This window comes from Chaetodon trifascialis, chromosome 1 (genome assembly GCF_039877785.1).
Source record: "Chaetodon trifascialis isolate fChaTrf1 chromosome 1, fChaTrf1.hap1, whole genome shotgun sequence".
Classification (NCBI taxonomy): domain Eukaryota; kingdom Metazoa; phylum Chordata; class Actinopteri; order Chaetodontiformes; family Chaetodontidae; genus Chaetodon; species Chaetodon trifascialis.
In genome coordinates, this window is record NC_092056.1 from 7,127,280 (window position 1) to 7,142,682 (window position 15,403).

The window sequence follows — 15,403 nt, forward strand, 5'->3', positions numbered from 1 at the left end:
CTGTGTTTCTGAACCATGAGCTTTAGATCAGTACTGCTCAGGTCAGCTCCAAATGCTGAAGCCATTATTGATTTTCTATTTTATTGATTAATTGAATTCTGTTCGCTGTAAAAACATGCATATGGAGCTTTATAAGCTGCTAACAGTGTTACGTTCAAGGAATATCTCAACAAGTCGTGGTTTTTCAGGGGGTTGGGGACCAGACTGTTTCTTGGCCAGGAGCAGTCCCGTTGTTGCCAGGCTGGCTGTTTCCAGTCTTTATGTTAAGATTGCCATCCCTTGGCTGTAGCTTCATATTTAATGTACAAGCAGAGTGTTTCCAAAAATGTCTAAGCACTATTCCTTTAACTGTTTGATGCAAAGTTCCCCTTAAGTTGCTAAAATCACTGATCCTAAAATACAGAGGACCTGCTCTCGGTGTGGTAGCCTCGACCCTGATGCTTCACACAACACGCAGGCCTTCAGGAGCGTATTAGCAGATGAAACGTCATCAGCGGGTCAATCACAAGGAAGTGGGCCATTCTACAAAAACTGTTTTATTGAGTTATTAACAACTGTACATTTCTTTTCAGTGCTGACAGCATTTGCTACATACTTTGGTGTGATTCAGAGGGACTGATGCATTTATTTTGTTGTACTTGAGCACAGCGTACAAACCAGACTCACACGTCTACAATGGCGACATTTCATAATTTGTGTTTGTCTGCTGCCGTCCCCTCCGTCCTCATGAGCAGTTACATGTCTCTGCCTCTCCCCATCATGGCCAACCAAACATGTTCCAGGAATATTGATAAGATACAAAGGGGCAGAAGGATTCCAATAGCGCAGATTGGACTGTTTGAGTTTAGTCTGTAGCCAAGAAATCAATTGTGCAATTCAACATCCATATTACATCAAAGTTAGCAGAAAGCACATTGTCGCTCAGTTTGTGCCTGCTGCAGTGCTTCTGCTGCCAACTGAGGTCCAAAGGTTAGGCTAAACATTAAACGTTCCCCATCTCCCGTGATCTAACAAGGTAAAACAAACAAACAGGGAGAAAGATAGCACAGAGATGTACACTTTAAAAAGGTCTTTATATATATATATATATATATTTATATATATATGAATTAAATTTACATCCATCTCTTTTCCTGAATCATAGCGTCCCACTCGGTCCCAAAGTGGTCCAAACCAGACAAGGCTCTGCCCGAGTCAGAGGACTCACGTTTTCATCGGTCGGTAAGAGCACTGTGACAAAAGGCCATTTTTAAAACTCACAAGTCTCATGCTCCTCTGTTTGATCTCTGAAAAAGTCAGCCTGGAGAATGTGCTTTAAGAAAATCAAAAAGTAAAGTTGTTAAAAAGTTCTAATCTATGTTCTGCACTCCCACTCAGATATCATGGCAGAAGACAGAGCGGGAGGAAAAAATCATCACAATACACCCAGGACATGAAAATATATATATTCTTATAATATATAAAAAATGTCTTTTATTTAATTCGATATGTACACTTTTCACAAGACGTCTGGGAAACGAGGTTCTCAGAAATGAAGCGCCGCTCCATTGGGTTACGCCCAAATTTTCTCAAGGAAAAACAGAAAAAAATTCAGAAGTCACAAAAAAAAAAAAAAAAAAGTAGAACCCAAAAATAAACCCTCCAAAACAAAAAGGGTAAAAAGAAAGGTCGACGACTTCTCTCCAGCACAAGCAGCCTTCGGCCAACATCTAAATCGATTTCCGCCAGTTAAGTTTTCCAGATCTGTAGTTCGTCTCAGTGTGTTGTAATCCACAGGCGGTGGGGGGGGGAGTAAAAGTCATCTCATCAGAAGTGCTGAAGCAGAGCCTCGCTCCTCTCTCTAGTAGATGACCTCGTAGACGGTCGCCTTCTTGTCACCAGATCCTGTCACGATGTATTTGTCATCCGCTGAGATGTCACAGCTCAGGACGGAGGACGACTCCTTCGACTGTGCAAGTAAAAAGCGATAAGAGTCACCATTAAATCCTCCTTACGTTTCCTTTGTTTCTCACGTTAGTACAACTTTTCATTTCTGGATCAAAGCATTAGTCTTCTGTTTAACTGAAGAAGATCTATTGATCTAGAGCTGCTCGGTTTTCTGTGAGTCAGCATAATTATTTTTCAGTTGGCTTGAATTCTGTGTAATTTGCTCTGTCTGCACAAGCACAACAGGAATCCTAAAGAGCTGTGCTGGTGGGACAGTTGTCGTCAGTTAACTAGACCATGCTAGTTAGATTAGCTCGTAGAGTGAACACAGATGAGGAACCAGAGCTGGAAGATCCTCTGAGCGCATTATGGTACGGCTGTAACTTACTTAGTCTTGACTGAGTAGAATTTGTCTGCTAAAGAAGCTTAAACTGTGCTGCCAATTACAAGTCAAAAAGTCAGATAAAAAACAACAACAATCGGATATTAAAATAGGAAACGATTATGTTGGTTGCTGATGAACATGCTCACAGCTTCACACAGTGCTTACAATCTCCTTCCTTCCCACATGCGATCCACAATTAGTTCCCATGATTACATCTGACAAACGTGTCGCTGAGAAAGAGGTCCTTTAAAGCTCCTAAATGGATTCTGAAGTGAGAGCTTTTTGTCACTGTAATTGTGACAGCAACATTTTGGAAGGAAATAAAGACAACTGTGCTTCTGTTCTGCATGACAAAAAAAACGATGCACAACAGCGACGACGCTTCTTTGTGAGATCAAAGCAAACTGTAATGTTCCTGAATACCTTGCGTTGACTAGTGTGTGTGTGTATGTGCTTACCTGGAATATGCTGGCACCATAAGGAGTCCTCCATGCGTTCAGCAGATTGTCCTTCCCTGTGCTCACAAACCATTTACCTGCAAACACAGAACAGACGTGCTGAGAATATCATCTGAAGGTATGTGTGTTCACACACACACACACACACACACACACACACACACACACACACACACACACACACACACACACAGTCATCAGTATTCCTAAAAACCGTATTGGAGAAGACCGTCACATTAACAATCATAAAATGCACATAATGAAGGAGACTCACACTATTTCCACTCTGATAATTATTTAAATCAGCCTCTGATTAATTACCCAACTGACTAGTTGGCTAATGATTTAATTAGTGACAGCAAAAGCTCTGAAGCAGAGAGCGTCATTTGAATTAACCAGTTCTGTGGTGGCAGTGATGTGAAACACTGCTGTGGGGGGGTTCTTGTGAGGGGAAATGAGTGGTGACAGTTCTGGCAAAAAGAAAAGTGAGTTGATAGTAAAACCTCATTTATCTGAGCCCTAAACTTGAAACCAGCTGGTCTGCCCAACAGGCAGAATGATCTAAGCTGAAAACGCAATGACAAATTTCTCTAATGAGCTCATTTGTAAAATAACAGCTTCCTTGTTAATACAGCTACAAGCCTTTGCTATGTGCAGTTTAAACCGCACAGAGATGCCTGACATTTCAACACAATCACAAATTCTCACCAATAAGCAGCACTCACTGGGAATTCTGATGAAAAAAATGCACTACAGCCAAAATAGACTGCATTTTTTAAATCACCCTTCGAGTGTCTGAATATCAGTGACTGGGTGTTTGAATTATTGCAGCATCTACAGAAACGGCCCACCAGTGACCCACTGCAGTGTCTGTATGTCCGTCTGATGCTGCTGCTCGTCTAGACTGCAAAGCTCTAGCTGAGTGCCCGTCAAGGAGATCCTGGGGCAATTGTAACAAAATGATTTCAGCAGGGCAAAAGTAAACAAACCAGAGAAATCCATGTTCAGCACGTTTCACAGCAGGCAGTGGATTTTAGGTCAGGAGGCCAAATCTCCCTGATCACCTGAGACACTACAGACCAGCCACCGAGCAGAGTGTAAGCTGCCAGGGTTAATTTTTGCAGTGACACTTAATCAGAATTAGCCTGAAACATATGTAATATGACTGTATGTATGAAATTTCCCCCGAAACTCATGTCCTCAGTGTTAGCTCCAGCTCGGCTCAACAGTCACCCAAAAACCATCAAGTTTGGCAGACTGGTGCCAAGTTATTTTCTTCTCCAAGGAGGTCTCATGTCAAAATGTGGCAACAACATGAAATCCATGTTCATGGTGTCAGCCAGGGTTACTCTAGATCAAACTCTTGGAAAATGGCATCTTAAGACCCTAGTCCTACCCTCTTTTACCTTGTTAACCTTCAAATCTCCAACTAATACAGACTGCTTAAAGAGTTTCTGTTTGTGTGAGCACATTTAGGAGCCTCTTTGCTTGTTACTTACCACAGTAGGCGAACTTGAGTGAGAGGACACAGCTTTCATGCAGGTGCAACTGGTACTTGTCAGGCTTAGTGTGGTGAAGCACCTCCACGTTGCTGCTCTCCATGCCCACAGCCAGCCATTCTCCAGTGGGACAGTAGCCCAGCGAGAAGATCTGCAGCACGGACACCACACAGCTGGATCAGCAACATTGGTCAACAGTAATTCAGCACTTCAAAATGAATCCTGTTTTACCATCAAGCATCAGCTGAGGACAGCCTGGAATGAGCATCAAAGGTTTCTCCCTACCTGTGAGGTAAAGTCGTGTTGCTGGAGCTGTCGTCCCTCCCTCAGATCCCAGGAGCGGACGGTGTTGTCGAGCCCTCCGGTCCACAGTTTGGTCCCATCGTGGGAGATGTCGATACAGCTGGCTCCATCTGTGTGGCCCTGGAACTGCCTGAAACAGCAGAAAACACCAACCATGAAGTCAGGAACAGAGCAGAAAGCCTTCCCAACGCTAACAATAAGGGTGTCTCATGTTTGTAAGCTGTGTATTAGAAAATGCCTGAGGCACACATTCCAGCTCAGTGAATTTAGTCTGAAAGTTTGCCATATTGGTAAAAAATACATCTCTTGAGCCAAAGAACTGACCTAACGAGGGTCTGGTTATGGAGGTCCCACACGGCGATGTTTCCATCTGAGCAGCAGGAGAAGCAGACCTTGGCGTCGGGGCTTATGGCCAGCGCATAGCAGGCTGGAGCAGAGGAAGTGAGCTCGGCCTTTATGCGGGGCGTCTGTGAGGCCAGGTCCCAGATGGTCAGCGTGCTGGCCTCGCCACCCACTATCAGGGTGCGGCCGTCAGGCAACAGCTTGCAGGAGCGGATGTAATTGTCCCTGTTCTGGAAGAGAAAACAGGTATCGTCACGATCTTTGCTGGATGTAATTTATCTGTAAATCTGTCAGCGTGTGAAATTTGAGGTTAAATACAGACTCAGTTACAATTCTGTGGAGCAAAAAGAGATCAGCAGCATGCATCAAAGGACCCACACCAAGGCCTTCTCCACTCAGGAGGAGCTGAGGGAAGGTCTCAGGCTGCTGCTAACCCTGTTTCATGTTATGGTGAAGATGTGGATGTCAGCTTTAACAAGAGTTGCAAGGAGGGAGCAGGGCTGCAGCTGTTGGCCAGGCTCCAAGAGAGCAGGAAGACAGAGATCAATAAGACTGTGGAAGCTCTTGGTCGAATTAAAACAGCAGCCTGATGGCTTTATAAGACCAACTGCACTCTGGACGCACCTTAAGGGTGTTGGAGACCATATGAGTTGAACGGCATGAAGCCACAGTATCAAAATGAGAAATGGGAGGCAGTTGGGAGGAAGTAATGAGCTGGGTAATGGCAGACAGGGTTGGCCAATCAGAACATCATTACTCAGCAGGCTGTTTTTTTCCCCCCTCACCCAGGATTATTTCAGCACAGCAGTGAGACACTTCGCTGAATTATTCACATGTCTGTCAGTCGGAATCTGAGGGGAAGCTACAGTGGGATGTGGAGTCAGGCTACATTTGATGCTCAAGAAAATCTTAATGAAGGAGACCGATTGCAGAGACCTCAGTGTGAGTACATTATGTCTGCTCTGGCTCGACGCCTTGTTACCACTTTGAAACATCCACAGAAATAACACCAATCTGAAACTCTTCTGCCATGACATGTGAAAAATAAAACAATGCGATGACTTACCAGGCAGTCGAGTTGGGACACTGGGCTCTTGCTGCCTGGTTGGCTGATGTCCCAAATCTTGACACAACCTTTGCCACCGGTGTAGACGTGACGTGTGGGGTTGCTGATAGTGACAGCGCACACCACTTCACCGTGGCTCAGCGTGTTGATCTGGCGAGCGTGGCGCGGGATGCCTGGGCCTATCAGCGCGTCTGGAGGGAAGGGGACTGGCTGCATCTGACCATCGGCGCTCACGTGAAAAGAATAAGCTCTGCAGAGGACAGAGGAAAGGAAAGATGATCATCTTAGCAAGATGATCAGGGCTAAGAAGCAGGTGCTATCTGTTAATAAGAAATAGCTAAATCCAAAACTCACGGTTTTCCTCCAGAAATGGAGGTGAGGCTGGCTGGCAGGCCTGGAGCTCTCATGTGAGGATGAGGGTCAAACCCCGCCTGTGTGAGCAAGAAGAGCAAAGAGTTATGGAACAACCCTGCAAAGATAAATTAAACTAAGCTAATATTCAAATTGAAAACTACGCCTCACTTTATCTGCTAACGCCCAGAGGAACTCTTGTACCATCGTTTCCAGGCAAATCCCTTGAAAGGTGCAGATTCAGCTTCATTGCATACAGAGAAGCTTTACACAAGGCTACAACATCCCACTTGCTAATGCTAATGAAAGCCTGGGAGATTTTCAAACACGGAGATGCATTTTGGGGGTGAGGCTTTTTTTTTAAAAGCCTTTAGAATGCTAACTAGCTAACATCAAAGTAAAGGAGCCATGCCGTCTTTGTACTTTCTCATTATGTACACACAACAAGCTGCAGCCAGCCAAGCAGAAATATTCACAATGAGTTATGGAAATACAGGATGAGTGCGTGAGTTTCTCAAAGTCGTTTTACAACCTACAGCCGAGCAGGATAATTCATACAGATGCTGGTGAGGGCTTGTCGTGTCAAACTGATGGAGGTGGAATATATGAATGAATATATGTGAGGAAGAGGAGCGGCATTCATGATAGAAATTCTATATAGAAGCTGGAATAGTTACAATTGGTGAGCGTCCATAGGCGGCAGCAGCTGCGGCACTCATCTGTGGTGAGATGAGACCCGGATAGACGCCGGGGCTGGTCAGGGATCCGTTCATCTCATGATGACCCATCATAGCAAACGGGCTGGCATAGGAACCCGCAATGGACAGAGGTGTACGCAGGGCCGGCGCGGCTGGACAAGAGAAGAAGAGTATTTTGGTTGGTTTATAGAAACTCTGCAGGAGAGACAATAATTAACATTTGGAAACACTGAACTAAGCTTCATTTTCAAATTCTCTGAGACGTTTACGCGTCGTCAGACAAGCGCAATTCCACTTTAGAAACAGCGAATTTTTGGTCAATCGAATTGCTTCAGTGCTAAATGAGAGACACAGTGCGGCCGTTCAGGTACCTAACGCCTCCATGCCGGGTGGCTTGCCCATTGTGAGAGGCCGCAATCCAGGAGTGGTGCTGGTTCCAGGTGTGGGGGCCTCATTTCTTGGTGTAGGTGTGTTGGACTTCAGGCTCGGTGTGGACGACTTGTCATTCTAAAACAGAGATACTCGTTAACCTCTGGGTGCAACCTTGTTTTATATCCTCTTACTGAAAGTTGTACGTTCACTTACTCTGAACCACACATGCACAAAAATGAAACAACGTCCATGCCAGAGTAGAAAGAAAATTCCCCAGTGGGTCAAAAATACCCCCACTGGCAGGGAAATCCAGAGTGACAATCTAAGTGGATGGCTCAAGGTAATCCAATCTAACACTGACACTTCATTACAGCCATAGTGTGTGCGCGTGTGTGTGTGTGTGTGTGTGTGTGTGTGTGTGTGTGTGTGTGTGTGTGTGTGTGTGGGTGTGTGGGGTGGGGGTAGACGCATAAACCTTCGCTTAGAAGTCAAGCTTGTTAAGAGTGGCTAGACAAGCAAGATGGTGGCCCAAACACTTCTCTCATAATTAATCCATCCTTCTTCTCCCGCACATGGAGTTGGAGGAGTGGAGGTTTAGCCTGGTGACACACACTAATGAGGGACGGAGAGAAGCTGGGTGTCATGGGAGGTGGAGGGTAGTGATGTGGGCTTTAAATCTGTCCTAATCCTTGAAATGGTTTATGTAAAACCGATGCACGAGGATTGTTTTAGCCTGGTTAGCGAAAGCTTCGGCATTAGAGGAAATCGGGGACGGAGGGGGAGAAGATGAGACGAAGCAAGAAAAGAGGGAGACAGCAGCTCCCCCGCTGCTGCGTCTCTGGGATATTTACAGCCTCGGGCCGAGGAAGAAATGACCATTTATTGGGTAAGCCATAAAGGAGATTGAGAGGAGTGAGCCACAGGGTTTGATTTCCTTAGAGTGCATCCACCCTCTGCCCCTTCAAGCCGCTCACAGCAGCTGACTGCTAAGCCTCCTGCGCATTAGTCCTTCACACAGGCGCCCACTTCACTTGACAAATGCCCTTTACTCTGTCACCTCGTCACCCCCTCCACCGTAAACTCCTCATTTCATCTTCTCTCTAGTCATTCAGCGTGTCCCTCACACTCACATGGGTGTGGTCCTTTGCTTTGGAGGACGGCGTGCTGCCTGAGGAGGCGACGGAGGCGGGGCTGTTGGGGGCAGCGTCCTTCTTCAGGACTCGTGATTTATCCAGGCCGTTTTCTGGAGGTGAGTGAGCCGGGCTGACTCGAGGGGTAGCTGGATCCTACAGAGTTAAAGGAGACAGACAGAGAGCGAGACTGAGCAAACAGAGCGGAGGAAAGCCACTGGCATGTACATGTAGGTCAAACAAACTGGGGCCTCATGTGCAAACACAGATAAATATACTCTCCCTCACACACATACACACACTTTTCATTCACCTGTCACTCCCTTTTCTCTTTGTGTTCTTTGTCTTACTTTCTGCATGAACGGCAGAAGAAATACAGGCAGCGCACACACTCACGGCGCACGCATGCATGCACACACACACACACACACACACACACACACACACACACAGCCAATATTATGACAGACTTTTTGGCAATACTGTGAAAGGTGTTGAGGCAAAATGACAAAAGAGAGCCATGTTTGGTTTCTGTGTGGCGTTCAAAGTGTGGAATGTGGCTGAACAGCTCAGTTCAAACGCAGTCTTACCTCGTTGGAAACGTCCACCACCAAGTCGTCGCTTTTGTCTCCATCACTGTCCTGAAATGAAGGAGTGACAGGCTCAGTTTACTGGGAGACCACTGACAGTGATACAATTACAGTATAAACCAGTACAGACCAATGTTTTGACTACTAAATCAAAATGAAAGACCTCAACAGATTTCTGGGAAATGAAACTGGATAACGTTTTATTTTACAGGTCAGTTATTTCCTAATAATTACAATTTCTTGAAAGTTTCCTGGAAACTTTGACATGGTAGTAATTATAGGGGAAACAGACAGTTTTGAGACTTGTTGATATGCACAGGAATGTCACTGAAAGAACGGGCCCATTTGAACCATATGAAGAATATTAATGTTATGGGAAACTTTATTCTCCACATGTGTTGAATTGTAATGCAAATGTTGTGTGACGTGCTGCGCACTGACTTTAAGACTGATACACTAGCTTAGCTTTCAATAGGAATTAATTAATTGGCAGTGTACCAGTTGAACACAGTCTGTGTTCACCTATAGTTGGAGCCAAATTACATATTTCTTTCCAGGACTCTTTCAATGAGTGTATTAGAAATTTAAAGACCCATAAAAGAAAGCATTTCCAAAACTGCGGTGGTTATATAATGAAATAAACTGAGGGTTAAGTGTTGTTTTTGCTATGATTTGGTTTGCTTATACTGAACTTCCATCCTGATGAGTAACATGTTTCAAGGATCAAAGTTAAAATACAAGAGGAGAGCTAAAAACTTCAATGTGAAACACCACAAAACGTCGAGCACTCACATATCTGCTCATGCTGTCTTTGTCGTCCGCTTTGCGTTTCTTGGAGTCGAGGCCGTAATCTGAAGAGCCGCGATGCTTCTCACTCGCTGCCCGCAGGCTGTCTGATGGCGACACCGAGTTATTCTGCCAACAACAACATGCAGCCAGACCACATCAGTCTCCAGCTCCCACTAAGTGAACCATACCATGACTGTTAGCATCCTCAAAAACTGTCAATAACCATTTAATATGCAGAACAGTACTCATAGTTGCATTGTCAAGTGTTAAGCTCGGCCAATATTGAAAATGTTAACTTGCTCCAACTTTACTCATCCTGATATGATACGATCCCACAAATTGTGTGGCTCTTGCAAATAAGGAAACTTCCCTGTTGGCTTCAGGTGTCAGAAAATAAAGAGTAGGCCCTGTCCTGCCAGTATATTTCCTGTGAATAATTTGGGTCTTAAATGCAGCAAGTGACAAACCCTCAGAAACCAGAAAAGCCAGACACTATCAAATGGTGTGTTTAAGCCCTGGCATGGCCCTGGAGCCTTTTCATTTGTCAGAGTTGTGACAATATTGACTGTAAAGCTGAGCGTACAATGCTCCTGGACTGATTGGGAATAGAAGGTGCAGAGGAGGATTCTGGGACAGCTTAGCCCTGCTGCTGCTGCTGCCAAGGCAATGGAGCAAGGAGGAAAAAAGACGAGGCAGCTGAGCAAACCCACAGATACACAGAACGCCTCTGGAAGACAAAAGCATTAACTCGCAAGCTAGGTGATGTGTGCGGCAGAGCAGAGGTGGAGGTAAAATGTGAAGAGGGAGCAGAGTGCGGCGTGACACACACAAAACGCGACACCTAATCCTCTTGTAGCCCCTCTCAGTGACCTGGTCAGAGACACGCTTGAAGCCACATAAACAATTCAGACTGAACACAGCTTACATTCCTCACTGCTCTTTTTCTGTCTGGGGCATGCAAGTACATGCAAATAAAAAACAAAACAGACCACGATCTCTCACTGTGTAACTGTAAAACCTAGGTTAATGACTCCTGCAGAGTCTGTGCGTGTGTGTGTGCGTGTGTGTGCGTGTGCGTGCTGTTGCAGGTCAGTGACAAAACAGCAGAAAATGACAGCAGAGTTCATGAAAATCAACCAGAATAAAAAAGAGGAAGGCAGGAAAGAAAGAAGCCATTGAGGGAACCTGGACAAGAGTGCAATGTGAAGACACAAAGAGGGTGTTGCCAGCAGAGAAAAGAGCCATGAAAGAAGCAGAGTGAGAAAATGAGGAGGAAAAAAAAGGAAGAAAGACAAGAGAGCAAAACAGGAAAGGAACTTGGCGAGCAATGAGAGCGTAGCAGTGTGGCAATGAGTTCTCCCCACTAGTGGGAATGCCCGGACAGGCTGGCACTCTCTCAGAAGCTGCAAACGGGGTTTTTGTAGTCTGGGCAATGGTGTGGTGGGGTAGCACTGCCAAACGGGCCGAGAGGCATGGAGGGAGGGAGGGTGGAGGAGGAGGAGGAATGGTGAAGGCGAGCAAACCCTGAGGACAGCCCACACTGTCAGGCAGCTCAACAAATCCCTGCCTTCATCAGAAACAGAAAGATACGGTGAAAGGGGAGAAGGAAGATGTCTGACTTCTTGGCTGCGAATGACTGGAGGAGAATTAAGAGCGACAGAGGAAGGCAAGAGCCTGGAAACTGAGTGAAAGGACGACATTAGAAAAAGACCTGAGCTGAGGAGAGTGACGATAAAAAAACACTGCGGTCAGGCAGTCAACGGCCTGCATGCACACACGCACGCACGCACACGCACACACACACACACACACACAGCAAACCCAGCAGCACTCTGCCATCCTCCTTCTCAGGTCAAAATATGGAAATTTGTTCAGCTACTGTTGTGGAAAGAGTTTTATTCTGGCTTGGTGTGAAGACGCTGTCTGACAGACCAAAATCTCCTTCAGCATTACAGCCTGTCTGCGTCTCTGAGCCTGTGACCTTTAAAGGATTGCTTAGACTCAATAACCTGCACTTGCCTCCAACTCTGGTATCAGATGACCTGAGACAACAGGACAGGAAGACTGTGTGTGTGTGTGTGTGTGTGTGTGTGTGTGTGTGTGTGTGTGTGTGTGTGTGTGTGTGTGTGTGCAAGCACACAGACTGGGGAAGGGGGGGGATCAGGTAAGGTTGTATTGGCAGCCGCTCGTCACCATACGAGATGGGGGAAGAGTTTGGGTTCCCTTCAGACATGAGTGGGCTCATTCAGGATGGCCAGTCAATGGGAACTCAATCTGGTCGGGCAGATCCAACGGAGCGTTACGCTCCAGCTAACTGAGAGCTTTAAGCCAGTCCAATAAACAAGGACTTTAACATGAGAAGGAAAACAGAGAGAGACGGGGGGAGAGAGAAGAAGTGATGGAAAGGAATAAATGAGCGAGATAAGAAGACGGTGGATTGAGCAGGAAATAAAGGTAGATACAAAAGAAAAGGAGAGTGGTAGATAAAAGGAGATGAAAAGGAGTCAGGTATTGGACACATGCAATGGTGAATCCTCTAAAGTGGTGAGAGAAGAAGAGAAGGAGAGTCAAAGTCGCTTTTAATTGTGCTGAAATTAAAGGAGGTAGCTGACTGCTAATCCTCGCCCAGTGATTGGAGTCATTTTCCACCTGGATTAGATGGCACTGGCTTATTTGGCCAGACTTCATTATTTGATTTCAGTCACCCCCAGAGTACAAAAACGTGTGTGTTCTTACACAGAGAGCATGAATTTCTATTGAACAGTGGGCTTAAGTCTATGTAAAGTACACCTAATCACCAAACACAGTGAGCCAGAGACCGGCAAAGTCAAGACACACACAGGAGACGGAGGGTCAACGTACCGTGCTCGACTCGCGTTCTTTCAGAGGAATGGCCAGAGGCGAGTGAAAAGATGAGGGGCCAGGAGGGACAAAAGCAAAACACAAATTAGTATGGGTGTCAGCATGACTCAGCACGCTTATCAGATAACAGTTAAAACGTTATCATTAAGCTGAAAGACTGTTTTCATGTAACTGTTACAGAGCGTTCATAAGACGTGTGACTATAAATCAGTTATAAGCCATTCATGAGGACAACACAGTTCAGGTAGAACTGGACTGGACTGTTTGATCTCTGACCATCTGGAAAAGGGAAATCCATTTAATTATTAACATTAATTTATAACTGTGAATTACTGGGTGGCTTGTTAGAAGTCATAAACTCATGAGCCTTAATGACTGTGAACACTGAGCTGCAGAACTGATGTTTATTACTTAGTTTTTAAACATATGTAACTGGATATTTACTGGTATATTAGAAAGTAAAGTATTCATTAGCCAATTATAAAGCCGCAGAGTAGACACCCTTTCCACAGGGTGACTTAAAAGAAAATAATACCCTAATTCATAATAACACTGAGGTTCAGAAGGTTATTTTTTACATTACTGAATGGACTTCTTGTCTTTTTTTTGCCTGTTCTTAAAACATGTTTCTCCTCTACACACTCTTTCTTTCCTGTAATGTGAGGATAAATTACACTTTAAATTCTGCACATAAACACATTTATTTAAAGGCATTCGGTGACATGATGAATGCATGTGGCTGACAGAGCCAGCTCTGCGCAGGTATAATCAGCCATCAGTGCTGAAACGCTGCTGCAGGCAGTGTGTGTGGCAGGCTGTGCTCCTCACCTCTGTGCTCCAGGTCGTGGTGGTTCTTCTCATCCTTCACAGGCAGGTGGGCCTGGCTGCCAAGAGCACCCAGAGCCAGCAGGCCGGAGCCAGCGCCCGTCACAGGGGGGATGCCAGGCGGCTGCAGACCTGAAGGGTGCGGGGGCAGCTGGACCGGGGGGCCGTGGGCTGCGTGAGAGAGGTGCTGAGCCTGAAGCTGCTGCTGCTGTAAACAGGCAGAGAGACAGGAGACAAGACAGAGGACAAGTGGGTCGGCTGGGAAGTGAATCCATGAATGACCGCACTCTACTCATGCATTAGAGCTGGCTTTGACAACATTTAGTTCAAGGCCAAAGCGTTTATGCATAATAGCAGCCTGACAGTGACTGCCAACATGCTGATCCAGCTCATTCACTGTCTGAGGGCAAAAAACAGACTCTGCTCATAGCTGTAGCTGTACAGTACGAACATCGTCCAGTTCCATGTGTGACACAGTAAAACGCTTTCATCTCCTAAAAATTTTGTGTTATTACAGATTTACCACATTAATTGCACAATGATGAACTAATCTGAGTGTGCTAAGACAGCAGTGCAAAGGAGAGCAGCAACTTTTTTCTCATATTTGAAGGTTGTTTTTTTTTTTTGCGTTTTTTGGATGAATGAATGAATGAATGAATGGATTAGTCTTAAAAAAAGGCCAGAAATTAATGCAAAATGCCCATTGCTGCTCTCCAGAACACAAAATGATATCTTTAAATTGCTCATTTTGTTCAACCAACAGCCTAAAATACAAATCTATTCAAAGTTATAATGATATAAAACAAAGAAAAGCTGCATGTCATCACATTTGGGAAGCTGGAACCAGAGAATATTTAATGTTGGAACAGAAATGGCTGTTGATTGAGGAATAGTTTCAGCACAGGGTTGATTAAATCCAGCTCTGTGCAAAGGTTTGCACCTGAATGAGCGTGTTGTGCCTCTGAAAAGACGTCTCCAGGTTTATACGACAGACTGCTGCTCTTTCATATCGCGCTCTTCACAGCTCTGCTGCACTTATTGCGGCTGCTTTACAAATTGCTTTTCGTTTCTTATTTATGGTACAAGACCTTTATGTGACAACTGCGTTTGACTCGGCGACAGATCTCCTCTGGTCAGAAATGGTACAGAAGGTTTTTGCTCGCGCCCAAACCACTGTGCTTCAATCATAGCTGGGACAGTTAAAAATCAATAGGTCTACACTTGAAAACCTCAAAACCTTTCAACACTCTGGAAAACCAAGCAAGCATGCCCACTCCTCCAGAAAAATGCTGTTAAGCACAGACACACACACACACACACACACACACACACACACACACACACACACACACACACACACACACACACACACACACACACACACACACACACACACACACACACACACACACACACACACACACACCTCCCAGGAGGCCATGGACGTCTGTGTGAGAGGCAGCCAGAGAAGAGTGAGTAGATAGACAGGAGTTAAATGGCCACTCAGGCAAGAGGGAAGCAAGTGCTTTAAAACAAGGTTAAATAACACTTAGCACATCCATCAACTGCCTCTCCAAAAAAAAAAAAAAAACCACGATCGCTATTCTGCTTGCTAGATAGAACTTCAATAACCTCATCCATACATTCATTACATGAACTAGACGAGGGTGTATCTAGTGGTTTACCACATTTAAAGGTTTATTTAGCAGCTGGCCATTATACAGTCAGCTCATTATGTGGAGCTGGACTTGAAATCGCACAATGGATATAAGCGACTGAGGGGCGGCATTGTTAATCGATACTGCGC

At 45.3% G+C, this 15,403-nt stretch overlaps 1 protein-coding gene across 5 annotated transcripts in view; it reads right to left on the minus strand.

Moving 5' to 3' along the window:
• Window positions 1-517: 517 nt before the first annotated feature.
• The window catches only part of tle3b (TLE family member 3, transcriptional corepressor b), a 30,290-nt gene continuing 15,404 nt past the window's right edge, over window positions 518-15,403 (minus strand). For 2 of the 5 annotated variants that reach the window (XM_070959331.1, XM_070959323.1), the window contains exons 8-21: window positions 13,600-13,804; window positions 12,772-12,788; window positions 9,913-10,035; window positions 9,121-9,171; window positions 8,531-8,686; window positions 7,400-7,535; window positions 7,008-7,180; window positions 6,334-6,410; window positions 5,980-6,229; window positions 4,896-5,143; window positions 4,554-4,701; window positions 4,269-4,419; window positions 2,770-2,846; window positions 518-1,948 (exon numbers count right to left, since the gene is read on the minus strand). In XM_070959331.1, coding sequence (XP_070815432.1) covers window positions 1,841-1,948; window positions 2,770-2,846; window positions 4,269-4,419; window positions 4,554-4,701; window positions 4,896-5,143; window positions 5,980-6,229; window positions 6,334-6,410; window positions 7,008-7,180; window positions 7,400-7,535; window positions 8,531-8,686; window positions 9,121-9,171; window positions 9,913-10,035; window positions 12,772-12,788; window positions 13,600-13,804 — 1,920 coding nt within the window. In that variant the 3' untranslated portion in view covers window positions 518-1,840. Of the gene's footprint in view, window positions 1,949-2,769; window positions 2,847-4,268; window positions 4,420-4,553; window positions 4,702-4,895; window positions 5,144-5,979; window positions 6,230-6,333; window positions 6,411-7,007; window positions 7,181-7,399; window positions 7,536-8,530; window positions 8,687-9,120; window positions 9,172-9,912; window positions 10,036-12,771; window positions 12,830-13,598; window positions 13,805-15,403 lie in introns of all 5 variants that reach the window. The other 3 variants (XM_070959315.1, XM_070959298.1, XM_070959306.1) reach the window with 2 other exon arrangements.